Source organism: Salvelinus fontinalis, chromosome 8 (genome assembly GCF_029448725.1).
Source record: "Salvelinus fontinalis isolate EN_2023a chromosome 8, ASM2944872v1, whole genome shotgun sequence".
Classification (NCBI taxonomy): domain Eukaryota; kingdom Metazoa; phylum Chordata; class Actinopteri; order Salmoniformes; family Salmonidae; genus Salvelinus; species Salvelinus fontinalis.
In genome coordinates, this window is record NC_074672.1 from 12,786,327 (window position 1) to 12,813,825 (window position 27,499).

Here is a 27,499-nt window from a genome sequence, read left to right on the forward strand (position 1 = left end):
ACTAAACTGAATTTCAAATCAAAATGTAAAAACTAATAGAAATAAAAACAAATAGAAAATCACAACATTTGATTAACTTTGCTCCAAAGACATACAGACCACCCAAAGTAAAGACAGAGTGATTAATCCTGAATCTGATCCACACTGGGTTTTTAGCTGTTACACAACTTTGTATTCTCAAAATAATGTCTGCCATAGACATAGTTGTGTGTCAGGTTACGCTCAATTCTACAGACACAGAGCCCTTCCCTATACACACAGGGAAATCATGTGGTTTGGATTAGACTGTAGTGATGTGTCACTGATGTAGACTAGACCCTGATGCCACACCATCTGAAGCTTAGCAGTCCTGTTTAACCACATGGTAAATTACAGGGCACAATAACAGTGACTTAAACATCTTAGACTAGGTACAACAAGGTATAGAGGGTTGTTTTGGTATGGGTTTACTGATAGACAGAATGGCCAAAAGACAGATAAACATACAGACCTGTTAAGGAGTTGAAGAGGGATGATAACATGGGTTTGATATAGTGATAAGAAGTCTCATCTTTTGATACGAAGTCACACACACACACACACACACACACACACCACACACCGTCAGTTGAGTTTGTCTGGATTGTGAATGACTCACATCCTCTCAGCCTTTGACCTCATGAGAAGGGAGGTGGAGTTTGCTTCACTTCCAGGAATTGAGTGGGATGCTTCCTCGTATGTCATACTGTAAGGAGGTGTAGTCTATACTGTATGTACCCACCTTTTTTGCTTTCAGATTCACTCTGGGGAACACAGTGGTTTGGATGGGAAGGGCAGCTTGTACTGTACCTGCCAGGTGGAAGTAAATGCTGCTATGTTATTGGTTGCAAAGAGTCTCATGGTGTTGATTTGCCCACTCCCATTTTCCCAAGCACACATACTTCCATGAGCACAGCACACAGCAGTGCCAGACAGCAAAGTGTTACTGAGGAGAAGGAAAAGAGGGAGGTTGAAACAAGCATCAAAAAATAAGAGAGGAGTGATAAGAAATACTTGAAGGTATGTAACGTGCCTGAGCTTTCTATGGGGGTAGAGGTGATGGTTTTTAAAAATATTTTGTGTAGAAAGGCTTATCCTAGTACTTAGACATCTTTCTGGAAATACTGATTTGAAAGTTAAGTTGGATGCCTAATTTGGCTGCAATGTTTCTAATCTTTTGCTCTCTGTGCTCAAGTCATTTCCTATTAGTTAAATATTTGATTGTAGTCAGTCATATGCTGCTGGCAATTTCCAAAATGTGTTGTCTGAGGTGATATTTTGATTTGATATGTGTGGTGTTTGATCAGTGGACAAAGAAATAGAGAAGTGTTAAAGGTCCAATGCAGCCATTTTGATCGAAATATCAAATAATTTATGGGTAATAATTAAGTACCTTACTGTGATTATTTTCAATTAAAATGGTCTAAAAGACACAACTTATTAGTAAATAATTTTTCTAGGACTGTCTGGAAGTAGTTTGAGTGGGAGGGGAAAACTGATAACTAGCTGTTATTGGCAGAGAGGTTTGAAACTCTCTTTCTTATTGGTCTATTAACTTATTTACTGCCTGGTGATGTCACCAGGCAGGCCAAAACTCCGGCCCACCAAAACAGGCTGAAATTTCAGGGTCTCTTTTCAAACAGCTCTTACACTAAAAGGGCATTATTATAATTTTCACAGTATTATTCAAATTTCATAGTTTGGAAATATACTGTATATAAAACACAGGAAACCACGTTTTTGACTGCACTGGGCCTTTAAGGCTTGCCTATATTCCAGAGCAGAATATTTGGATTAATGCCAACCTGCTAAATGGGGACTTCACTATTATTAATGTTATTCATAATAATGGTGGTTTATCTGCTGGTGGTGGATGTGTGCAAGGTGTCTCATATTTCTCATTACCAAGGAAAAGTCTAGGTCTACCTGTCCTGTCTTACCATATCTGTTTAAAAAGGAAATTTAAACCAACAGGCTAGTTTGACAGTACAGTACATGTTAGCTCATTAAACTGTACAGAACCATAGAGGCTATTTCCTAACTAGAATCCTCAACATCCTCCACATTGGCTAATTGTTTTTCTACTGTGAACCATGTGTAATTCTGAAATGACAGTTGAAATGAAAGTGCATACTGTATAACAGTAAGACAGAGTGAATGCATGTATCTGCTTGCCCTGGCTTCCAGACAGAAAGTCTGTGTGGCGTCCCAGGAAACAAGTGGACACTTCACTGTCTCTGTATGACACTGAGAAAGATGACCAGGCAAGGCCTGTGTATGCTGTGAGTAGTAGCTTGGGGTCTTGAAGTTCATGAGTTCAGTGTCTCAATGAGAGGCCGGAATTGGATGAGTAACTGCTGTGTGCTGGCTAGTGCCTTACTCCTTGCTGATTTATTCATCCACAGGAACCATGAGTCATCTTACACAATAGTGGCCTACTGTCGCTCACTGCAGACTACTCATACCATAGACCTATGGCTTACACACATAGTCTCCTCACACATGCTGAGATACGAGGAGTATGATTGTCTAGGGTAGAATCTTATTTTTGTTCCTTCAATTGTGAGGTAAATGTAATATCCTATATTTTATCTTCCTATCCAGCCAGCTAGAGCAGTTTTTCCCTGAGAATAACCGAGATGGCTGTCCCTCCGTTCAGTCGCAGACAGTGGGCCTCCCAGTCCCTCAGAGTCACAGCTACGGAATTGTCCATAGTCGGCACCAAAGGAAAGAACAATGCCATCGCTGAGCGCTTCTCGAAGTAAGTGGCGTACAGTAGTATCAAATATATTTATAAATAACTCAAGATAGTTCATATGTGTCGTTTACAGTGGGAGCAATTTAAGGATAGTGGGCAGAATAAACAAGGAGTCGGACCAAGCCATGCGCGAGCGAGATCCTATCCGCGCGTTGTAGTATGTATTTGCATATTTCTGTTAGGGAACGCATCATTTGTGAAATGTGCACAAACTCAATTGAACCTTGCACTCCTTCTAAACAACGCAATTTAACCCCCAAAAACTTTGGCAAAGCGAAAAGTCTAGAAAACTTAGAGCACTGTGTTCGTAACAGATTCTAGTTTTGGGAACAGAAAACAAAAAAAATTGCAGAATGTCGGCCCAGGTTCACCTAGTTCCATTCTTTCCCACTACCCGGGAGCTTTATAGCCCCAGTCACGTGTCTGGGTTACCCTTTCAGTCTGTGGTAGTATCGCTCTCATTCACCTTAACTGTTACTCACTTTCTCTTCTTGCTCTCTGATGACTCTTCACACGTAAAGTCACCCAGTTGTATCTATTGCGCTCACTCTCTTCCTATTGTACATACCCTCATACTTGTTCCAAGGTAGAAACGCAAATACTCACTTCAGTGTTACGTTTATCTCTCCCTCTCCTACTGACCACTGATAGCTTTTTCCATCCCAGTCCGTTCTGCTGCTTGAAACCATAGCATTAGATCACACACTCCCTCCCACTCTCTGTCCTCTCTGTGTCTGCTGGATCGGTACAAGATAAGACAATTACACCAGCAATATTTTGAAACTGGATTTAATTGTGCCAGTCTGCTTGTGCTATCATGCCAACTCATTGTCATGGAGTAGGCAAGAGCACAAACAGATCTGGGACCAGGCTAGAGTTTTACCAGTTTGTCTAGCCAAATGTGGAAACAGCACTGGCTAAACCATGATACAGCCAAAAATGTCTGAGATCCAATTGATCTGTTATGTAACCCTATCCTCACAACCCCCTCCATCCTCTTCCAAGGTACCAACTGGCTGCAGAGGAAGCCAACTTGGAGAGGAAGAAAGCCGTAAGTACCCAGGCAAGGTTGAAGGGACTAATATCTAACAAAGCTAGAGATATTGGGATGAACCTATGTCTCTCTCAGGCCTAAACACGCACAGTCATGCCTGTCCACATATTGCACTTGGAGGATACACTAGTAAAGCTTTAATCCTTCTTCAGAGACTTTTAATCTGAAGGTAGATAACCTCTGTCCCTCCCAGTACCTCGCATCACTTCTACGCTTCTGTTACAGACCTGTTCAATTAACACTGGGTGGTCACACACTTCACAGGCATGAAGGACTACAATGTAATGCCAGATCCCACCTGGGAAATACAGACACACTTCCTAGAGGTGTGTTGGTGGGGCCTGGGAATGTCACCTGAGGGGATATAAACAGATAGCAGGGAATTTAGTTTTTTTTCATTAAGCTTTTTCAATCCCAGGTAGTATGTGTCTGAGTCTGGAATAAGTCGACTGTCAGCTGTTGTATTGTATTGTGAGCAAGGCTTGAAGTATTGTTTGGATGCAGGACTGTACTGTTAATATTTTGAAGCCTATATTCTATAAGAGGTACCAGGTATTAAAGCATTAGAACAGGTTCGAGCCCAATTCAATCTCTGATTTATAGGGTGCATGTTCTGGGCGTTGGCCTAGGTAGAATTTAGTCATTTCAAGGTACTTTCAAGGCATTTAGTGGGATTTTTTGTTGTTGTTGCTACAATTATGTACATTGTCACTGTTAGCAGAAGAACTTAACATAAGAAAATCTGTTAGTCTTCACAGTTTGTGGAGGGGGACATGCTGCTGGTCTCTGTCCTCAAACAGTTAATTTCTCCAAAAATGACCATTTCCTGCTTTCTCGTTTTTGGGATTTTCCCCTTCTTTCAATTGACCTTTTCTGTTTCTGTTTTTTTCCCTCTCTCTCTCTCTCTTACTCATCCTCTTTCTGTCCTTTCTCTTCATCTCTTTCTATGTTCCCCCCCTTTCTCTTCCACTCTGTTTCTCTCACACTCTCCTGGCGTAGAGGGGTGGGCTAGCTAGCTCCGTAATGCAGATCTTTTCTTGAAGCTCACATCTGGGAGAGTTTTTATCATTTTCACCCAACAGACACAGAGCCAACTGGATCTCCAGGTTACTGGGCTTTCCAAGGTTTTTACTATTTTTCTTTAACAAAAGGAGACAGACGGTACTGAAGGGAAAACTATGCATTTTTAAGGTCCTTATTTCGCATTAATTTAAATGGCGGATGAAACCTTTAGCTACACTTATCTTACTGTTATGGTTGTCTAAACAGAGGACAATGCGTCCGTTGTTTACTTGAAAGTAAGCATTGAAGCTCGTGTTAAAAACCCCTTAGAGTGTTCTCGTCATATGGTCCTAGTCATTTGATGAGCATGAGAAACTGTGTAGTCAGACTGAGACTGTCTGTCTTTACCCCCTCCTCCAGGCTGCGGAGCCGTCGCCACAGACTTTCCGCAGTTGCAACCTGAGTGTGTTGAAGAAGCTTTGGGAGCAGCCTGTCCAGTCAGTCACACCTTATGCCCCGCTACCCCACACTCGCCGCTTACTCCCCTCAGATCCTAACGCCAAGCACCAGATCCAGACCCAGGCAACTCAGGCCCAGCCACCTCTCTCACCAGACCCCAACACCAGTCCCACAGCCGCAGAGGACCAGGCAGGACCAGGTATGGAGAGGAGACGGCAGCAGAGAGACCGAGAGGGGCGGGAGGGAGGAGCAGCAGCAGAAGTGCCTTGCGTCCCCAGTGAGAAGCCCGACATACCCCTCAACAACCTCAAGATGATGTTCGAGAAAGGAGAGAACCTTCAGAACAAAGTAAGTCCAAACTTACTGATCTATAAGCTACATGCCCCTAAATATTTTAATAGGATATATGTAATTTTTCTGCCATTTCCCACCACATAAATGATAAGAAATTAAAATGGCTAAACAGGAGCAAAGCTGACGAACTACTGCAAAATGCATTGTTTGTTTAATCTTTTATTTTTATCAAAGTCGTTTGTTTCTTCAAATCTGTGGTTTCCACATGTATTTTGGAGAAACACTTGTATATTGTTTAAGTATTAGAAGTCCAGTGTGGTCATGTTGATCAGGTGTTGTGAGGCCTTCAACTCTGTGACAGTGACTTAAAAATGTGCCTTTCTTTCAAAAACAAGGACATTTCTAAGTGACCCCAAACTTTTGAACGGTAGTGTACATGCATACATACTAACATACATACAGTGCATTCGGAAAGTATTCAGACCCCTTGACTTTTTCCACATGTTGCTACGTTACAGCCTTATTCTAAAATGGATTAAATAAAATACAAATCTCAATCTACACACAATGCCCCATAATGACAAAGAGAAAACAGGTTTTTAGAAATGGATGCATGTTTTTATATAAAACTGAAAAACCTTATTTACATAAGTATTCAAACCCTTTGCAACGAGACTCGATATTGAGCTCAGGTGCATCCTGTTTCCAATGATCCTCCTGATGTTTCTACAAGATCTGGGGAAGGGTACCAATACATTTCTGCAGCATCGAACTCTTTGGCCTGAGTGCTAAGCGTCACATCTTGAGGAAACCTGGCACCATCCCTACGTTGAAGCATGGTGGTGGCAGCATCATGCTGTGGAGATGTTTTTTCAGCAGCAGGGACTGGGAGACTAGTCAGGATTGAGGGAAAGATGAATGGAGCAAAGTACAGAGAGATACTTGGTGAAAAAAACCTGCTCCAGAGCACTCAGGACCACAGACTGGTGCGAAGGTTCACCTTCCAACAGGATAATGACCCTGAGAACACAGCCACGACAACGCAGGTGTCGCTTCGGGACAAGTCTCTGAATGTCCTTGAGCCCAGCCAGAGCCCGGACTTGAACCCGATAAACATCTCTGGAGAGACCTGAAAATAGCTGTGCAGCAACGCTCCCCATCCAACCTGACAGAGCTTGAGAGGATCTGCAGAGAAGAATGGAAGAAACTCCCCAAATACAGGTGTGCCAAGCTTGTAGCGTCATACCCAAGAAGACTTGAGGCGGTAATCGCTGCCAAAGGTGCTTCAATAAAGTACTGAGTAAAGGGTCTGAATACTTATGTAAATTATATTTCCACCCCTCCCTAATTGGAGTAAACTAATGGAAAACACCACTTAGGCTTCTACTTTCAGCTTATACGTACTATATAGATTTTACGGACATGCCTAGTTGAATAAACAATGTATTTTACAATAGTTATCTTGTTTTTTTTGTCTATCTCTGAACACCATCCAGTTTTGATTTCTATGGGCCATATACATTTCAACTGTGCTGTGATGTTTCACAAAAGTTCAGAACATTTCTATTCTCATAGTCTCTACAGATTGCAAACCAAAGATAAACACCTTTGCTAAAAGTATTATATTATTGATCGATTGACTAGGACTTGTCAAATCACCCAGCAGTGACAGTGACTTAGATGTGTTTACTAAGGAAAGGCCCTGTGAAGCAGCCCTATGAATTGTAGAGTTTTGAATGATTTTTTCTGAAGATGTAGCATTGTGGTTGAGACAACAGGTCTGTGTGTCGTCAATGTTCCTGTTCCAGAAGTAAAGAATGTTGTGCTGTGTGTTCTCCAGGGGTCAGAGCCCTCCTGGGGTTAGTCATGCTGCCAGTCACATGCATCGCTCTGAGTGTTCTCATCTCACAGTACATTCCTAGAGATGGGCTAGATATAAACATGCCCTCAGGCAGATAGGAGGGTAGGATGGGGGGCTTCAAAACAAACACTGTCCTCCTCACACTCACTTTGGAGGTTAACAGCCATTTTGATAATAGAAAAGTGGATAAGATCGTTTAGAAGCAAAGGATCCTTTTTAAACCTTTTTACTCTAGGCTAATAGTCGATATTTTGTTTATTTTCCCTGGCTTGTATGAAATATTAGGTGTTGGAAATGAAAGGCCAGACTTTCAATGGGACTTCCTTACGAGGTAGAGTTTTTGGTTGATTGTTGATCAAGATTCAGACCTTCATTTTTTTTTTTTAAACTAAAGCTAGTTTACTAGTCGGTTTTTGAACATGGGCACCCGCCTGGACACCAGATCAGAGGATTGTTTTGTAGCAGCTTAATGAGTTGCCTCGCCACACCCCAGCTGGTTGAACCTTCCTTCCTTCCTTCCTTAAGCACATTAGCAGCTTTCTCTCTCCCAGCTGAAAGCCAGGAAGTGACCTGGGCTCCCCCCCCCCCCACACACCCTGGCCTCGACCCACACCTCCACATCCAGCCCTGACTGGCTCCCTGCTCCTTGGCCTGTAGGCCTAGCCCCTCTCCTCGCTTCTCTTCCAGGGGTGGTGATGTCATGGGGCGGTGATGTCATGGGGCAGGCATTGCACGTGACTGCAGTAGAGATGAGCAACTGAGCCTCCTCAGATAACTCTTCCTCCCCTGGTCTCTGGTTTATCAAAGAAAAGGCCTTCTCCCCCTCCTCTCCCTGGAGGAGACGGTCACGAGGGAGAGGCACTTAATTGACCCAACTTCATCCCCCCTGTCACCCCCAACCTCTTTAGCCCCCCACTCCCCTCCATATGCCCCCTTGAAGGCCTCCCCTCCCCTCTGCTCCTCTCTCTCTCTGTGTGACTGTGACGAGGCAGAAAGGAAGGAGGCACCAGTCCAGTCGGGGTCCCTGCTCTGCTCTGTCAGGCAGCCCAGTCCAGTGGAGCCACAGTCTAATGAACACAATTGAGTTAGCTGCGGTTGATGTTCCAAACTCCTCCAGGACAGGTATGAGTGCTCTAGCGTAACAGTCTTCTCTCCTCCACTCGTGCTTCGGTCCGCTTCTCTCTGTAGCTCCTAGCGTTGTTTTGCGAGAGGTAAATATGTCTTTTTTTTTTTCTTTGTTTGGTCTCAAACCCCTCGACCTCGGACCTCCTTGAGCTCACTTTTATTATTGCGGCTCTGAAACATAAATCGGAGACTATCTGGGGTCTGCTTTAATTGCTTGTTATTGGATTAGTATGTTTGTATTAGGTTATAGAGCATTATGCTGTGAATTGAATCTTTTGATGGGAGGGCTAGCATATACACTGACTACACTATGGTTGATGAAAGTACTGGTCTGTCAGTGAATAGGGCTTTTCAAGGACTTTGTTTTTGTCAATGGTGGTTTTGTGCTATATGTAGCCTAGCCTACAACTCACTTTGATTTGAATTGGCCTTTTTTCTTGTTATTGTTCTGGGCCCCAGGCAGCCAGCCGGCAGGCGGTAGGCTGTAGGGAGGAGCCTCAGTCTGTCTCCGGGGGTTTTAATTGTCAGTGGGATTAGTGTCAGAGCTCTTTGTCTGGGCCGCTGATCAGTTCCTCCCTCTCTAAGCTCAGCTGCCTTCTGGCTGTTTGTTTGTTTACATCCTCCGCCTGCTCCCTCATATTTGTTGAGGCACCACCCGTGACCACCGTCTGGAGAGGGGTTGAGAGGAGAGGGATCAGGCTGAAGAGTGGCCACGCTTGGGAAGGGGCCTCTGGCTGCGTTAGAGAGAGGTCTCTCTGCCTGGGGTCCGTCTGGGCCAGCTGGGGTCTGGCTTCCTCTGTCTGGAGTCTAGAGCCTAGATTAATCCACTCTGGAGGATGGAACAGCACGTATCACCCCCTTCTGCGAATGCAAATCTAAAATCCAGATGGCCACGAATGCACAACTCTATATAGACTTTTCCCCCGGAACAGCACTGCTCTGTCCCGTCCTTTTGCCACCCTTTGCCTCCTCATCTCTCTCGGTCTGTCTGTGTGGCACCAACTGGCTTTGTGGCACCCTGCTGCTCCTCTAATCTCTGATACCGATCACACCCGTGGCTTACAGACACAAGCGGTACAGACGGATAGGAGGCAGGAAACAGTGCGCGTTCCAAATGGCACCCTATTCCCTACACAGTGCACTACTTTTGACCAGAGCCCTCTTTGCCCTGGTCAAAAGTAGTGCCCTATATTATAGGCAATACGGCAACATTTGGGGCTCAACCATAGGCTGTTCTGGCATTGAGCGGGTAGAGGCCAGGTGAAGCCAGGCTTAACTTGAGTCTCTGCTATTACAGGTGTGCCAAGAACAGCATGTCTTCTCCTCTCGGCTTTTACCACTGACCTTTGGCTCTACGAAATCCCTCTCTCACCGATGGCCTGATCACTGAAACGAGAGTTGAAAAGTTGGTTGAAAAGCAGGCAGCCACTCTGTCTTGTCTTCAGCTGTGTTCAGAATGCGCCGTGCCGTGTGTCAGGCAGGAGGGTGACTGGTGAGTCTCCTGGCGGGTGCTGGTGTTGACTGGGGATGTGGGACTGTGGACAGGAAGACAGACTGGGGTGTTCGGCTCGCCTTTTCTCCCTAAGGTTCTAGCTCACAAGGGGATTAGAGCAGAGGAGGGCTGGGCTGAGCACGAGAGGCAGACAGCTGGGACGGATGCTGGACAACAAGCCAGGCTGATACTGCAGCTGACTCCCTGACAGGCTGCCACACCTCCTCTCCACCTCTCTCACCTATTTCCTTCTCATCTCTCCTCACCACTCTTCTCCTCTTCTCACTGTCAGAGCACTGGGCTCAGAGCTGTCTGATGGATGGCCCAGGTTCTCCCCTGCCTTAAATTTAGTTTCAGCGACGTGAGCATCATATGGTTCTGTATGGAAAGCACGAGGCAAGTGCTGCTGGCCTTATTCCGTATGTTCAGAGCCTGCTCAATCTACAATGTAAAGGCTACCGTAATGGAATATACCGTCCTGATAACATGGCTTGGTTCTGTGTTTCCAGGTGTCCAGAGAGCCTGTGAGGATTGGAGGGACCGGAGGCATCACTGACAACATGGATCAGCTACTTGGAGGTACTATTACGCTGACAGAGCGCTCTCTCACTCAGACACCAGAGTTAAAAGCAAATGTACTGTTCTCCACGAGGATGCACGTATTGTTTCACTCGGCTAGAGAGGCGTACAGACAGACTAAGCATATGTTAGTTGTCCAGACTTCTTCTTTCCTGTAAATGTACTGGGTCAGTGACTGTAGATGGCTCCTTCCTAAAGTGCCATGATCAGCAGAATGTCTGATTACAGGAAGAATGATAGTTACGGGAAGAGGGCTTTTCCCTTCTATTCCCCCTGTGACCCTGTGTTCCCGTCGCAGCCTGACAAACACCATGGGCATGTCCCAAATAGCATCCTATTCCCTAATTAGTGCACAACTGTTGACCAAAGCCAATAGGTTCTGGGGGGGGGGGGGGGGGGGGGGCAGGCGCACTATATAGGGAATAGGGTGCCACTTGGGACACATCCCATGACCCAGTCAGTCTGTATTGTGCTGAAGGGATCACCTGTACTGTCGTCTCCATAGCTTATGAGAGTTGTGTGTGTGTAACCTGTGCTTCTCTCTGTCGGTCTCCTAGATGCAGGGAGCATAGAGTCCATGCCCCTGAAGGACAGGATGGCCATGTACCAGGCTGCTGTGTCTAAAACAGAGGTGTTATCCTCCTCAGTCAGCGTGAGTACCTGTCATTTACTCTGCTTCACTGCCTACCTGCCATGGAAGATCATGTAAGAAGTCCATGGTTGCACTTCTTAAACCTGACTAGCCCCGTAAGGTATAACGATCCTGAAGTCTTGCGAGCTTACGAGCTTACATTCTGTTCAAGAAACGAGAGCACAGCGGTGGTCTTGGATCAGGCTAGAACTTGACCCCAAAGTGAGAACTTCAGGCCCATCCCGGCCAGAAGCTGTCAGTTACGAGTTACTTGTATTTTATTTATTCATTTAACCAGGCAAATTAGTTAACAAATTCTTATTTACAATGACGGCCTACCCCGGCCTAACTCTAAAGACGCTGGGCCAATCGTGCGCCGCCCTATGGGACTCCCAATCACGGTTGGTTGTGATACAACCTAGAATCGAACCAGGGTCTGTAGTGACGCCTCTAGCACTGAGATGCAGTGCCTTAGACCGCTGCGCCACTTATCCCAACTCTAAAACACGTCCCTGTTTTTCTCTCTCTGACAGAGTGATCAGCTGGACTTTGACCTCTGCAGCAAACAGAAGGAGAATGTACCCCCAGGCAGTGTGGACACGGTGAGGGATTGTGTTCTCGTGTGTGTGTGTGTGTGTGTGTGTGTGTGTGATACACCTAAATCACCACCTCTCCCTCTCCTCTCAGGGTCCGGACTCAGAGCCCAACAGTAGGAAAGCATCTTCCACAGAGAGCAATGGTAACTGATTTGGTGCTCCACTGCATTTCACCAGATCTACAGTATATTCTTGTCTGTCATTATTTATGTCTCCTCTATAGGTTTCAGCTTGTAAACGTTAGGTCAGTATTTTCATAACAGCTCCCTCTGGTGTCCAGTGTGTGCCATTACTGATTTTAGTCTCATCACAGCAAGCTCCAGTACCGGCACCTCCTCTGCATCCTCGACTCAGAAGGACCAAGCTCAGCCCAAGACCTCCAGGGTGAATTCAACAGTCCCTTTTCTGTATTTGTCTCACAGCAATTGCCAAACCAACCATTCACTCTCCTAACGTGCCTTGAATGCCTCTATTTTGTGTGTGTACAGAGCTTCTGCTTGCCTGCACGGGAGAGTTGTGTGTCATGTCAGAAGACAGTCTACCCTTTAGAGCGTCTGGTAGCCAACCAAAAGGTCTACCACAACACTTGTTTCAGGTGCTCCCACTGCAACACCAAACTCAGGTGAGGGGATAGAATGGGACAGACACCATGCAGCAAGGAATTGTTTATTTGTTAAAACATCTGTTAATCTCACTCTTAGTGGAATTGATATTGTCTTTAGGTCCACAGTGTTATTCCTCTTGAGTTAAGGATCAGGGTTTATGCTGCAAGATTAGATTTTTTTTTTCTCAATGTGTTGTCTTTGTCTCCCTCTGCCGGCCAGCCTGGGGACCTACGCCTCTCTGCACAGCCACGTCTACTGCAAGCCTCACTTCTGCCAGCTGTTCAAGGCCAAGGGCAACTACGACGAGGGCTTCGGCCTGCGCCCTCACAAGGAGCTGTGGGAGACCAAAGGAGAGAGTGGGACTGGGGAGCAACCCAGGACAGAGCTGACTACCAAGGCCACCTCCTTTTCCAAAGACAAGCTGAAGAAGTGCGCCTCTACTGGCACGCTGTTGTTCAGCCCAGCGGTAGAGGAGTCTCAACTGGCCAAGGTCAACGTGGTGATGGCCTCCCTGGAGACCTGCGCCCAGAGCTCAACAGAGAAGGACAAGCCAGTGGAAACACGTCGGCTGAAGATCTCCTGGCCGCCCCGCACTGAAGGAGACGGAGAGGGGGGTAACATTGGGGCCAGCCCCACCTCAGACGGGAGCTCCGCTGGGAAACAATCCCGTGCTAAGTGGCCCCCAGAGGATGACTCAGCCTTCACCGACCAGAGCCCAGAGTCCACCGTACGCTCCACCCTCTGCAGGAGCGCCTCCCTCAAGGAGCGTAGCCGACCCTTCTCATTGGCCATGGCCTCCCATGCTCCCGCTCTTGCTGCCAGTCAGACAGCCAATCCTGAGCCACTTGAGAGGAGGTGCTCATTCGAGGCCAGGGAGCCTGAACTGGCCTGTAGCCCTGAGGAACAAGGCATGGAGGACCAGGAACAACCAAACAGCCTGTCACCTGACTACCACACGCCTTCTGACGACAGCTACGTGGACATCCACACCAGCTCTGAGGACGAGGGGATGGAGGGGAGTGTCGCACGTCTGAAAGACCACCACGAATTACTAGAAGCAAACCATGAACAGGGAACAAAGAATGACGGGGAGGAAGAAGAGGAAGAGGAAAAGCTGGAGGGAGCAGGAAAAGAGGGGGAAGGGTCACCTTCTCAAAACTGCCAGACTGGCTCGTCAGAGATTGACGTGCCCCCCTCATCTCTGGAGACTGAGCCGAGGTTCAAGACCAGCCGCACGTCTCAGGATGTGGGATTCTGGAACGGCGAGGAGGCCGTGTCTGTAGAGGAGATGATTAAGAGGAACCGCTACTATGAGGAAGATGAGGAAGACGAGGACTGAAAGAGACTGGACTGGCGTTTCTCATGCCATGAAAACGATCAGCCATTATCACCACACTGACTGTTAACTTCCTCCCCTCTCTTCATTTCCCTGTTACTAAGGAACAGTGTCTGGCTGCGTTTGGTGCAATGTCAGGTGTTATACTCTCTCTGAGCTCCATTTGTGCCTCTGAACTATCACCTCAATTGGAGTGTGCAAGTCCTCAGAATATCTACATTGTTAGTTTTCCATAATATAGATTTATTGGAGCACAGATCAGTCTTATGTTTGTGTATCATTCAACGCTAATTTTAAGATATTCCATTATCTGAAACTACCTATTGTGATCATTTATTTCTGTCTATTCTACCTTAGCTCTGGATGATGGTACAGTAAAAAACAAACGAATGCTGATGATACCAACTGAACCCAGTGAATGAGACATATGAGTCTGTATTTAAAGAGTCCGATGAATGTTTTTAAGGTGGATTGTTTGATAAGAACAGCAGGAGAGCTCAGCTGAAAGGACAGGATGGGTTTTCACCATATTCATTCTGCTTGTTATCATTGTTTGTATGAATAAAAAAAAAGGAGGCACACAAAATATTCTGTGACTTTTAGTCTCATTCTAGTTTGGACACCTACTCATTCAAGGGGTTTCTTTATTTTGATTTTACTACACTGTAGAATAACAGAAGACAAACTATGAAATTACACATATGGAATTATGTAGTACCCCAAAAAGTGTTAAACAAATCAAAAAATATTTTATATTTCAGATTCTTCAAAAGTAGCCACCCTTTGCCGTTAAGACAGCGTTGCACACTCTTGGCATTCTCTCAACCAGCTTCACCTGGAATGCTTTTCCAACAGTCTTGAAGGAGTTCCCACATGCTGAGCACTTGCAGGCTGCTTTTCCTTCACTCTGCGGTCCAACTCATCCCAAACCATCTCAATTGGGTTGAGGTCGGGTGATAGCAGAGGCCAGGTCATCTGATGCAACACTCCATCACTCTCCTTTTTGGTCAAATAGCCATTACACAGCCTGGAGGTGTGTGGGTCATTGTCCTGTTGAAAAACAAATAATAGTCCCACTAAGCACATACCAGATGGGATGGTGTATTGCTGCAGAATGCTGTGGTAGCCATGCTGCTTAAGTGTGGATTGAATTCTAAATAAATCAGTGTCACCAGCAAAGCACCTCCTCCATGCTTCACGTGGGAACCACACATGCGGAGATCATCTGTTGACCTACTCTCCGTCTCAAGGACTTATCAGACCAAGGACAGATTTCTACCAGTTTAATGTCCATTGCTCGTGTTTCTTGACCCAAGCTAGTTTCTTCTTCTGATTGGTGTCCTTTAGTACTGGTTTCTTTGCAGCAATTCGACCATGAAGGCCTGATTCACGCAGTCTCTGAACAGTTGATGTTGAGATGTGTCTGTTACTTGAACTCTGTGAAGCATTTATTTGGGCTGCAATTTGAGGATGGTAACTAATGAACTTATCCTCTGTAGCAGAGGTAACTCTGGGTCTTCCATTCCTGTGGCGGTCCTCATGAGAGCCAGTTTCATCATAGCGCTTGATGGTTTTTGCGACTGCACTTGAAGAAACTGTCATTTCTCTTCGCTTATTTGTTCTGTTCTTGCCATAATATGGACTTGGTCTTTTACCAAATAGGGCTATCTTCTGTATACCACCCCTACATTGTCACAACACCACTGATTGGCTCAAACACATTAAGGATAGAAATTCCACAAATTAACTTTTATCAAGGCACACCTGTTAATTGAAATGCATTCCAGGTGACTGCCTCATGAAGCTGGTTGAGAGAATGCAAAGAGTGTACAAAGCTGCCATCAAGGCAAAGAGTGGCTACTTTGAAGAATCTCAAATATAAAATACAAGTCTTTATTCCACAATGTAGAAAATAGTAAAAATAAAGAAAAACCCTGGAATGAGTAGGTGTGTCAACTTTTGACTGGTACTGTATATCAAACAATGAAAGTCAAACAATTGTAGTATGGAAATAACTACCTTTTAATGCATATATTAATTAGTAAGACAGCCTTCCTGGAAGTAGGCAAGGTGCTAACATTTACATTGAGATCATGGTTGATAATTTCAGGTTTTCCATCAATCCTGTCTGGAAGATTCAGGAGGGAATACGCAGGAAATCCAGAATCCTCCAACCACGATTTCTGGAAAACCTGAGAATTATTGGAAAGTTACAATTTTGCAACCCTAATTGAGATACAAGTACAGGCTTCTTTCTGGTGCTTATATGTCATCTATGAATAAGCATGTCTATGGTCTTCATGATGCCTGAACCATAACTACAGAGGTGCTGCTGTGTGGGATTGTGTCAATATCAAGGGAATGAGGCAAGTCCAGGTGACAGACAATGTCCCAAATGGCACCCTATTCCCTATATAGTGCACTACTTTTGACCAGGGACTATAGTGCTCTGGTTAAAAGTAGTGCGCTATATAGGGAATACGTTGCCATTTGGGACATTGTCTGTCACCTGGACGTGCCTCATTTGGGATGCACACAGAAACATCTCATGGCGAATTAAATCATACAAATAGAAATGCAATATGGCGGATTGATCAGAATCACAAAAGCTGCCAAACCTTAAACATTTGGCATAGATCGGAACAAGTTTCGTAAACCTTAAGAACAAATGACAAGAGCTCCGCCTCTTCCTCTGTATACATTTCGACACGCGGTCTCAAATGGCACCCTATTCCCTACATAGTGCACTACTTTTGACCAGTGGGCCCTGGTAAAATAATAATAATAGTGCACCATGTGGGGAATAGGGTGCCATTTGGGACTACAAACAAACATTCCTCTCAGATTGGGCTGAACAGGATGCTGATCGCACTCTGCTGGTTCTACTGAGTACTACAGACACCACCCGACTCAACCATTTCTAACGTGCTTGTGACAAAAGCATACTGTTGCAGAAGACATTGTCAACATATTGATAATCTCGTGTGCAGTTGATCTATTATCCTCAACCAAAATATGTTAATCTGCTTTGATTGCAATGAAGATATGTTCATGAAAAATGAATCGGAACATATAATTATGCAAAAAGTAACCGCCAATTACATTGGGAGTGGATAGAGTCCACTTAAAAAGTACTAAGGATTTTTAACTAAACCCTCACCACCCATCCCCCCTATTACAAAAAGCCAACAGTCTCTCTCTTACGTCTTCAGTTATAGAATTCCATGTGGAGAGAAATCTAGGAAAATATATAGGAGATTATGAATCTATACAGTCAAACATATAGGATATAGAATTTATACATACACTACATGGCCAAAGGTATATGGACACCTGCTCGTCGAACACCTCATTCTAAAATCATTGGCATTAATATGGAGATGGTCCCCCTTTTGCTGCTATAACAGCCTCCACTCTTCTGGGAAGGCTTTCCACTAGATGTTGGAACTTTGCTGAGGGGACTTGCTTCCATTCAGCCATAAGAGAATTAGTGAGGTCGGGTACTGATGTTGGGCGATTAGGCCTGGCTCGCAGTATGCGTTCCAATTCATCCCAAAGGCGTTCGATGAGATTGAGGTCAGGGCTCTGTGCAGGCCAGTCAAGTTCTTCCACACAGATCTCGACAAACCATTTCTGTATGGACCTTGCTTTGTACACGGGGGCATTGACATGCTGAAACAGGAAAGGGCCTTCCCCAAACGGTTGCCACAAAGTTGGAAGCTGGCTCGATTGTATACACCTGTCAGCAACGGTTCTGGCTGAAATAGTCAAATCCACTCATTTGAACGGCTGTCCATATACTTTTGTCCACATACCATGTAGTGTATATTCACACATTTACATAACCTCCAGTCTTCGATAAAGGGTTACTTGATACCAGGATGCCATCCATGTGATATGGAGAATATCATTTTTACTCCCACCTAGCCCAGCTCTAGCCTGGTCCCAAATCTGTGTATACATGTTTGGCATGACAATGACCATAAGAGTTGGCTATAAAGCACTAGCAGATCTGGGGCCTAGCAAGCTCAGCTCAGCTCCAGGAGGCAGGTTAGTGAGCACTCACAGGAGGGCACTACTCACTCAATCACACACAGAATCTACCGGCGTCCCAAATGTCACCATATTCCCTATATAGTGCATTATTTTTGTCCAGGGCAAATAGGGCACTAGTCAAAAGTGGTGCACTATATAAGGGATAGGAGAGCACTACTCACTCACTAGTGCCTATAACATGAACTGCCAGCAGGCTCTTGGACTCTGTTGGACATGCATTGCTATGTTTGGGGCCATGACAAATGAAATAAACAAAGTGTGCCAGTAGACCTCATGAGAGACATTTTAGGGGCTCCGCTGTTTTAGAGCCCAGGATCAGGCAGGACTGACTATTTGCTTTGACAGGGGAAAAAATGTGGCTTGATGAAAAATGATAAAACAAATTGCACAGAATTATCCAACAACTCTGTCTTAGGCTAAGCCTTTAGTTTTGCCACAGTGAGTCCTGATGGTAGTTTTTCCACAGTGAGTCCTGATGGTAGTTTTGCCACAGTGAGTCCTGATGGTAGTTTTGCCACAGTGAGTCCTGATGGTAGTTTTGCCACAGTGAGTCCTGATGGTAGTTTTGCCACAGTGAGTCCTGATGGTAGTTTTGCCACAGTGAGTCCTGATGGTAGTTTTGCCACAGTGAGTCCTGATGGTAGTTTTGCCACAGTGAGTCCTGATGGTAGTTTTTCCACAGTGAGTCCTGATGGTAGTTTTGCCACAGTGAGTCCTGATGGTAGTTTTGCCACAGTGAGTCCTGATGGTAGTTTTGCCACAGTGAGTCCTGATGGTAGTTTTGCCACAGTGAGTCCTGATGGTAGTTTTGCCACAGTGAGTCCTGATGGTAGTTTTGCCACAGTGAGTCCTGATGGTAGTTTTGCCACAGTGAGTCCTGATGGTAGTTTTGCCACAGTCAGTCCTGATGGTAGTTTTGCCACAGTCAGTCCTGATGGTAGTTTTGCCACAGTCAGTCCTGATGGTAGTTTAGCCACAGTGAATCCTGATGGTAGTTTTGCCACAGTGAGTCCTGATGGTAGTTTAGCCACAGTGAGTCCTGATGGTAGTTTTGCCACAGTGAGTCCTGATGGTAGTTTTGCCACAGTGAGTCCTGATGGTAGTTTTGCCACAGTGAGTCCTGATGGTAGTTTTGCCACAGTGAGTCCTGATGGTAGTTTTGCCACAGTGAGTCCTGATGGTAGTTTTGCCACAGTCAGTCCTGATGGTAGTTTAGCCACAGTGAATCCTGATGGTAGTTTTGCCACAGTGAGTCTTGATGGTAGTTTTGCCACAGTGAGTCCTGATGGTAGTTTTGCCACAGTCAGTCCTGATGGTAGTCTTGCCACAGTCAGTCCTGATGGTAGTTTTGCCACAGTCAGTCCTGATGGTAGTTTTGCCACAGTGAATCCTGATGGTAGTTTTGCCACAGTGAGTCCTGATGGTAGTTTTAGTAGTCGCTGGTTCGAATACCCAAGACAACAATGTGAGAGAAAAAAAAAATCGATGTTCCCTTGAGCAAGGCACTTTACCCTAATTTGCCAAACTACTATTGCTGACCCTGTAAAACAACACATATCACTGCACCAGTGTATATATATATATTTTTTGCTACAGTAGACCTGATGGTTGTGACTAAGGCTGGGATTCTATTCAAGTTGTGTTACAGGGCAGCACCCTATACAGCCCACAATATGCCTTTTAACAGCATTTTCCCAGACGTTTGCAGAGATCAAATAAATGGTAAACGCTCAAGCATAAAATTCCTTTAAAAGTCAGTTATAGAATGCCATGGAATGAATCCCTGCCCTAGTTTCACTACGCTGATCCCCAGTAAGGCTTGATGTGGTCACTGGTCAGGCGATGACAGGGTGCAGTGTTCGGTTTCTGGACTCATCTTATCCACTAAGAGGATGCAGGTTGGTCAGGTTCATCCACTGAGGGGGTGCAGGTCCACCTTGACCTTTTCTCCGCTGCTCAGCATCCCCACGGTGGGGTAGAATCCCCCTGGGGGCACCACCACCTCACGGCGACCCATCAGCTTCCCGTTCCGTGTGAAGAACACCTGCCACACAGCCACAGGGGGGCGCCAAAAAGACACAGATTCACTACTGTTTACATTCACATTTGAGTAATTTAGCAGACCCTCTTATCCACAAAGACTTAGGTCAGGATTCAATCAGAGGAGCATTGTAGACTACAGGCAATGCACCTTTTTAAGGCAATTTCACGGTACTTGCAGAGATCGCTGTGGACGTTGGCTCCAATGTAAATTGCCTTTAAAAGTCAAGTTCAATGTGATTGGCTAAAACGTGCCTTTGATTGAATCCCAAGCTTCAACTGAGGTAGGCAAAACCACCACATCATAAATGAAGAACACCTGCATAGCCACAACGGGACGCCCGAAGACATTCCCTACAGTTACTGACACTCACTCGCTCAAATCACACATCAAATATTTACCCAATCATTCTAAAAGCAGCTCTTTATATGAAGGCCTATAGAGTTTCATGTCTTTGATGAATGATGTTTAAAAAATGGCAGAGCTGCCATTTTGTCAATATCGCCTTTCTCATGTAGCTGTGAAATTACTACACCCTTAGTGACTCCAGTGTGTGTGTGTGTGTGTGTGTGTGTGTGTGTGTGTGTGTGTGTGTGTGTGTGTGTGTGTGTGTGTGTGTGTGGTGCAGTACGGTGCCAGAGTGTTCTGTAATGTCAAAGCAGGCTTTGTTGGTAATGTGTCCCACTGAATAAATATGAACAAATCCCTGGATTACAGCTTGGCCAATTCTATTCTCACTCTCTAAGGTTGCAACAGCAGCACAGATGGCACCCTATTTCCTACATAGTGCACTACTTTTTTTAAACCAGAGCCCTGGTCAAAATTACACTATGTGGGGAATAGGATGCCATCTGGGACGCAGCCTACAGTCTTGCTGACCCCTCGTTGCACAATGCAGCAGTGAGACAAGGGCCAAGGCTGGCAGCCATATGAGACATATGATCTCTGTAAAGAATGCTGCTTCACCATTCCAGCAGCTACAGTCAATCAAAATAACAACAAACAAACCGGATCAAACCACAACGCAGATTCAATTCATGATTTTACATCAAAGGATTTGCATGTGAGAAGGTAAGTGACACAAGTGACTGAGTCTAGAGTATTGTGTTGTGTGTTTGTGTGTGTGTGCCCAATGACATGTGCTCACCATGACCTTCCTGCCGTCATGCTCCTGGTCCAGTTCGTCCCCCTCTTCCTCCTCCTCCTCCTCATCATCATTCAGGTACAGAACGTTCTGGATGCGCCCCTCGCCCTGCCTCGGCAGCACCTCCAATGGGTCCCACTCATCTATGTCATCTGAGGACAAAAAACAAAGGGGCAAATATTAACTTTCATTATTTCCATCAGGGGCACAACTTTCACTAGGGACATGTCCCCCACATTCAGATTTGTTTTTTGTCCCCCCCAATTTTATCATTGTACTGTGATACAAAAACACGGCGCTGGTGTGCTTTAGGACCATGCATACGCCTCAGAGCTGTCGGGTAGGCTGGTTTCTGGTTTCAGTCGGCTGGATTTAGGACCTGACGGACACCACAGAGCAGAGCGTGCAGACAGGCTGTGTGAAGGCAAAGCTTCTGAACCGCTGCAGTGTAGGACCATTATGGGAGAGATGGACAGAGGCAGCTGCTGTCTGTGTTGCGCTTTCTTTCAGAGTTTTAAAAGCAAGTAGAGCCGAAACTGGATACTCTTTAGTTGACTAATCTAGCTGGCAAGGCAACTGCTGTTTGACAGAAGAAAAAACTAATATTCCCAATGCTGAGCTAGAAGTGTAACTGACATGTTAAGTTAGCTAATGTTTCATCCCCTCTGGACTTAAGTTAATGAACTACTAGCAGGTAGTTAGCTAGATAATACAGACAGTTCAGCTCTAGCTATCTGTCAGGTAGCGGTATCTAACAGCTGTTGTGTGTATGGAAATGTTTTGTAGCCTCTGTTTTGTCCCATTTCAACAGAAGTAAATTTGATGATTTACCATTCGCTAGATTTAGCCAAAAGTTGGCTAACATTAGCTAGCTAGCTCACTAACTTTAGCTAGCTAGCTCACTAACTTTAGCTAGCTACCTCACTAACTTTAGCTAGCTACCTCACAAACTTTAGCTAGCTAGCTCACTAACTTTAGCTAGCTAGCTCACTAACTTTAGCTAGCTAGCTCACTAACTTTAGCTAGCTAGCTCACTAACTTTAGCTAGCTAGCTCACTAACTTTAGCTAGCTAGCTCACTAACTTTAGCTAGCTAGCTCACTAACTTTAGCTAGCTAGCTCACTAACTTTAGCTAGCTAGCTCACTAACTTTAGCTAGCTAGCTCACTAACTTTAGCTAGCTAGCTCACTAACTTTAGCTAGCTAGCTCACTAACTTCAGCTATAATTTTTGCCTCAATCACACTAGATCTAAATCAAATGATGAAACCAGCAGCCAAACGATTGAAGACCGATATTCTGACATTTCTTCAGCGCATTGAGTTTTTATCAGTCAGTATAGCAATGTAACGTTATCTGTCAGTTTACATAGCAAACTCCCTACTTCTCACACTGACACAGTATGAACAGCTCTACAGGCTTCACTGTCATGATGCACAGTCAGTACACAACACTATGCTCATCATGTCTTAGCAGGATCAGATGGTGACAGGCCAGGTGAATTTTACAGTACATTATAACAATCAGTGAATGGATACAAAGTTCCATCTTGAGTTGATGGTGACAGGGTGTCTTGTCAGGGTCAGACGGTGACAGGGTGTCTCGTCAGGGTCAGACGGTGACAGGGTGTCTCGTCAGGGTCAGACGGTGACAGGGTGTCTCGTCAGGGTCAGACGGTGACAGGGTGTCTCGTCAGGGTCAGACGGTGACAGGGTGTCTCGTCAGGGTCAGACGGTGACAGGGTGTCTCGTCAGGGTCAGACGGTGACAGGGTGTCTCGTCAGGGTCAGACGGTGACAGGGTGTCTCGTCAGGGTCGGACGGTGACAGGGTGTCTCGTCAGGGTCGGACGGTGACAGGGTGTCTCGTCAGGGTCGGACGGTGACAGGGTGTCTCGTCAGGGTCGGACGGTGACAGGGTGTCTCGTCAGGGTCGGACGGTGACAGGGTGTCTCGTCAGGGTCAGATGGTGACAAAAGGAGTCTGTATTGAAAACATGCCCACGTCAGGAGAGATACCTATTTATGCAATCCCTAGCTGCTGGGCTGCTCAGTCTTGACCCTGGGGTTCTGTTGGACTGTTGTTCATCACTCTGGCCTTGGCCTAACACACCTGAAACCAATGAGGAATGTTTCACTAAGATCCTAAAGCTGAGTTGGTGTGTTGGGTTGGGGCGCTACAGGGCCGTGGACCCCTAGGGGCAGGACGGGGTGACCCAGCTCTATTGTATGCAAGTAAATAGAGTACTCTACAGTACTATTAGCCCTACGATATTAATTATATGGAGGATGGACTGTTTGTGTGTTAATGTGTAGGTGCGTTTTTTTTTTTTTTACTTTTGTTTTTCAAACCTTTCCCTTGAGACAAAAAAGAAAATAAAAAAAAGATGGGAAGGCAGTTGTGCTGGGGAGAGTTGAGGTATTCCAAGGTGGCTTAGCAGTTCAGACGTCTTTTCCGTATTGTCTTGTCGTGTCCTGTATATATATATATTTACACCTTTTCTCCACATATCTTTTATTTATTTTAATATCCAAGAACTCAACTACAAAAGCTTTCCTGCAAAAGCTTTCCTGCAACCCGCTTCACCAATTACAATAAGTATTATTTACCTCAATCTGAAAATCCATCGTGGAAGATAGCCAGGGGCTAATTCAGAAGCTAGCCTGAAAGCTAACCAGAAGCTACTCCGATAGCTAGCCAGAAGCTAATCTGTAGCTGCCCCGAAATTAGCCGGTTTGCTAGCTAGCGTTGGTGTTTCAGCTGCCCACGTTTTGCGGTCATCAGCTATTCCTTTAGCTCGATAATCTACCGGCACTTTTGTGCAACGCCACTCGGACCGGAGCATTCCGGGACTTTTTTTCTCTCAGTTTCCCCGGATTCCAACCGCAGGCTCTGGACACTTGCACCTTGATTTCGCAGCTAGCTAGCTGCATACCGTGTGACTATTGGCTTACGTCGACCCCGGAGCAAACTCAAATCATGCTGGAGCTAGCCAGCTGAGGAGTTCCATCACCATCCGGACCCGTTTCTTTTGTTGCTGCTGCAGATACGGAACCCCACCGGGCCTTCACGACTGACTGCCGACGTTATCTGCCCGAGGGATTTATCCAACCGGCAAATCCGCCCCGACGTTACCTGAACGCTCACCTGAGGCCCGCTAATCGTTAGCTGTCCTATCGGCTGCTATCTGAACAAAACCCCACTACACGGAACCTACCGACGGAAACGCACGAGGTATCTACAAACAGACCTCCATCCTATGCTGCTACCGATAGCCATATACCCGGCCAGCTGTCTGGATTGCCACGACCCCAACCAACCTCTACTCACTGGACCCTTACTGATCACTCGATTAAGCATGCCTCTCCTTAATGTAAATATGCCTTGTCCATTGCTGTTCTGGTTAGTGTTTATTGGCTTATTTCACTGTAGAGATTCTAGCCCTGCTCTCTATACCATATCCAACCTCTCAGTTCCACCACCCACATATGCGATGACATCACCTGGTTTCAATGATGTTTCTAGAGACAAGATCTCTCTCATCATCACTCAATACCTAGGTTTACCTCCACTGTATTCACATCCTACCATACCTTTGTCTGTACATTATTCCTTTAAACTATTTTATCGCCCCCAGAAACTTCCTTTTACTCTCTGCTCTAGTAGCTCTAGGCGACCAATTCTCATAGCTTTTAGCCGTACCATTATCCTACTTCTCCTCTGTTCCTCTGGTGATGTAGAGGTGAATCCAGGCCCTGCAGTGCCTGGCTCCACTCCTATTCCCCAGGCGCTCTCTTTTGATGACTTCTGTAACCGTAATAGCCTTGGCTTCATGCATGTTAACATTAGAAGCCTCCTCCCTAAGTTTGTTTTGTTCACTGCTTTAGCACACTCTACCAACCCGGATGTTTTAGCCGTGTCTGAATCCTGGCTTAGAAAGACCACCAAAAATTCAGACATTTTTATCCCCAATTACAATATTTTCAGACAAGATAGAACGGCCAAAGGGGGCGGTGTTGCAATCTACTGCAAAGACTGCCTGCAGAGTTCTGTTATACTATCCAGGTCTGTTCCCAAACAATTTGAACTTCTACTTTTAAAAATCCACCTCTCTAAAAACAAGTCTCTCACCGTTGCCGCCTGCTATAGACCACCCTCTGCCCCCAGCTGTGCTCTGGACACTATATGTGAACTGATTGCCCCCCATCTATCTTCAGAGCTCGTGCTGCTAGGCGACCTAAATTTGAACATGCTCAACACCCCAGCCACCCTACAATCTAAGCTTGATGCCCTCAATCTCACACAAATTATCAATGAACCTACCAGGTACCACCCCAATTCCGTAAACACGGGTACCCTCATAGATATCATCCTAACAAACTTGCCCTCCAAATACACCTCTGCTGTTTTCAACCAAGATCTCAGCGATCACTGCCTCATTGCCTGCATCCGTAATGGGTCAGCGGTCAAACGACCTCCACTCATCACTGTCAAACGCTCCCTGAAACACTTCAGCGAGCAGGCCTTCCTAATCGACCTGGCCGGGATATCCTGGAAGGATATTGATCTCATCCCGTCAGTAGAGGATGCCTGGTCATTTTTTTTAAATGCCTTCCTCACCATCTTGAATAAGCATGCCCCATTCAAGAAATTTAGAACCAGGAACAGATATAGCCCTTGGTTCTCTCCTGACCTGACTGCCCTTAACCATCAGAAAAACATCCTATGGCGTTCTGCATTAGCATCGAACAGCCCCCGTGATATGCAACTTTTCAGGGAAGCCAGAAACCAATATACACAGGCAGTTAGAACAGCCAAGGCTAGCTTTTTCAAGCAGAAATTTGCTTCCTGCAACACAAATTCAAAAAAGTTCTGGGACACCGTAAAGTCCATGGAGAATAAGAACACCTCCTCCCAGCTTCCAACCGCTCTGAAGATAGGAAACACTGTCACCACCGACAAATCCACTATAATTGAGAATTTCAATAAGCATTTTTCTACGGCTGGCCATGCTTTCCACCTGGCTACCCCTACCCCGGACAACAGCACTGCCCTCCCCTCTGCTACTCGCCCAAGCCTTCCCCATTTCTCTTTCTCCCAAATTCAGTCAGCTGATGTTCTTAATGAGCTGCAAAATCTGGACCCTTACAAATCAGCCGGGCTAGATAATCTGGACCCTTTCTTTCTAAAACTATCTGCTGAAATTGTTGCCACCCCTATTACTAGCCTCTTCAACCTCTCTTTCGTGTCGTCTGAGATCCCCAAAGATTGGAAAGCAGCTGCGGTTATCCCCCTCTTCAAAGGGGGGGGACACCCTTGACCCTAACTGCTACAGACCTATATCTATCCTACCCTGCCTTTCTAAGGTCTTCGAAAGCCAAGTCAACAAACAGATTACCGACCATTTCGAATCACACCACACCTTCTCCGCTATGCAATCTGGTTTCAGAGCTGGTCATGGGTGCACCTCAGCCACGCTCAAGGTCATAAACGATATCGTAACCGCCATCGATAGGAAACAATCCTGTGCAGCCGTATTCATTGACCTGGCCAAGGCTTTTGACTCTGTCAATCACCACATCCTCATTGGCAGACTCGACAGCCTTGGTTTCTCTAATGATTGCCTCGCCTGGTTCACCAACTACTTCTCTGATAGAGTTCAGTGTGTCAAATCGGAGGGTCTGTTGTCCGGGCCTCTGGCAGTCTCTATGGGGGTGCCACAGGGTTCAATTCTTGGACCGACTCTCTTCTCTGTTAACATCAATGATGTCGCTCTTGCTGCTGGTGATTCTCTGATCCACCTCTACGCAGACGACACTATTCTGTATACTTCTGGCCCTTCTTTTGACTCTGTGTTAACAACCCTCCAGGCGAGCTTCAATGCCATACAACTCTCCTTCCGTGGCCTCCAACTGCTCTTAAATACAAGTAAAACCAAATGCATGCTCTTCAACCGATCGCTGCCTGCTCCTGCCCGCCTGTCCAACATCACTACTTTGGACGGCTCTGACTTAGAATATGTGGACAACTACAAATACCTAGGTGTCTGGTTAGACTGTAAACTCTCCTTCCAGACCCACATCAAACATCTCCAATCCAAAGTCAAATCTAGAATTGGCTTCCTATTCCGCAACAAAGCATCCTTTACTCATGCTGCCAAACATACCCTTGTAAAACTGACCATCCTACCAATCCTCGACTTCGGTGATGTCATTTACAAAATAGCCTCCAAAACCCTACTCAATAAATTGGATGCAGTCTATCACAGTGCCATCCGTTTTGTCACCAAAGCCCCATATACTACCCACCACTGCGACCTGTACACTCTCGTTGGCTGGCCCCGCTTCATACTCGTCGCCAAACCCACTGGTTCCAGGTCATCTACAAGACCCTGCTAGGTAAAGTCCCCCCTTATCTCAGCTCGCTGGTCACCATAGCAGCACCTACCTGTAG

The 27,499-nt window shown here is 45.8% G+C and overlaps 2 protein-coding genes across 4 annotated transcripts in view; one reads left to right on the forward strand and one right to left on the reverse strand.

The window, feature by feature from the left end:
* Window positions 1–932: 932 nt before the first annotated feature.
* LOC129860587 (LIM domain and actin-binding protein 1-like) lies at window positions 933–14,398 on the forward strand. Its single transcript, XM_055931130.1, has 11 exons — window positions 933–1,038; window positions 2,623–2,779; window positions 3,782–3,827; window positions 5,253–5,639; window positions 10,573–10,642; window positions 11,200–11,294; window positions 11,807–11,875; window positions 11,961–12,012; window positions 12,183–12,253; window positions 12,358–12,491; window positions 12,694–14,398. Exons 2-11 carry the CDS (start codon window positions 2,658–2,660, stop codon window positions 13,811–13,813), a joined length of 2,166 nt encoding a protein of 721 aa, XP_055787105.1. The 5' UTR covers window positions 933–1,038; window positions 2,623–2,657; the 3' UTR covers window positions 13,814–14,398.
* A 1,416-nt stretch (window positions 14,399–15,814) lies between these two features.
* The window catches only part of spryd3 (SPRY domain containing 3), an 81,911-nt gene continuing 70,226 nt past the window's right edge, over window positions 15,815–27,499 (reverse strand). For all 3 annotated transcript variants that reach the window (XM_055931133.1, XM_055931132.1, XM_055931131.1), the window contains 2 exons: window positions 21,055–21,203; window positions 15,815–19,910 (listed from right to left, as the gene is read on the reverse strand). In XM_055931133.1, the coding sequence (XP_055787108.1) occupies window positions 19,776–19,910; window positions 21,055–21,203 (284 nt within the window). In that variant the 3' untranslated portion in view covers window positions 15,815–19,775. The remainder of the gene's footprint in view (window positions 19,911–21,054; window positions 21,204–27,499) is intronic.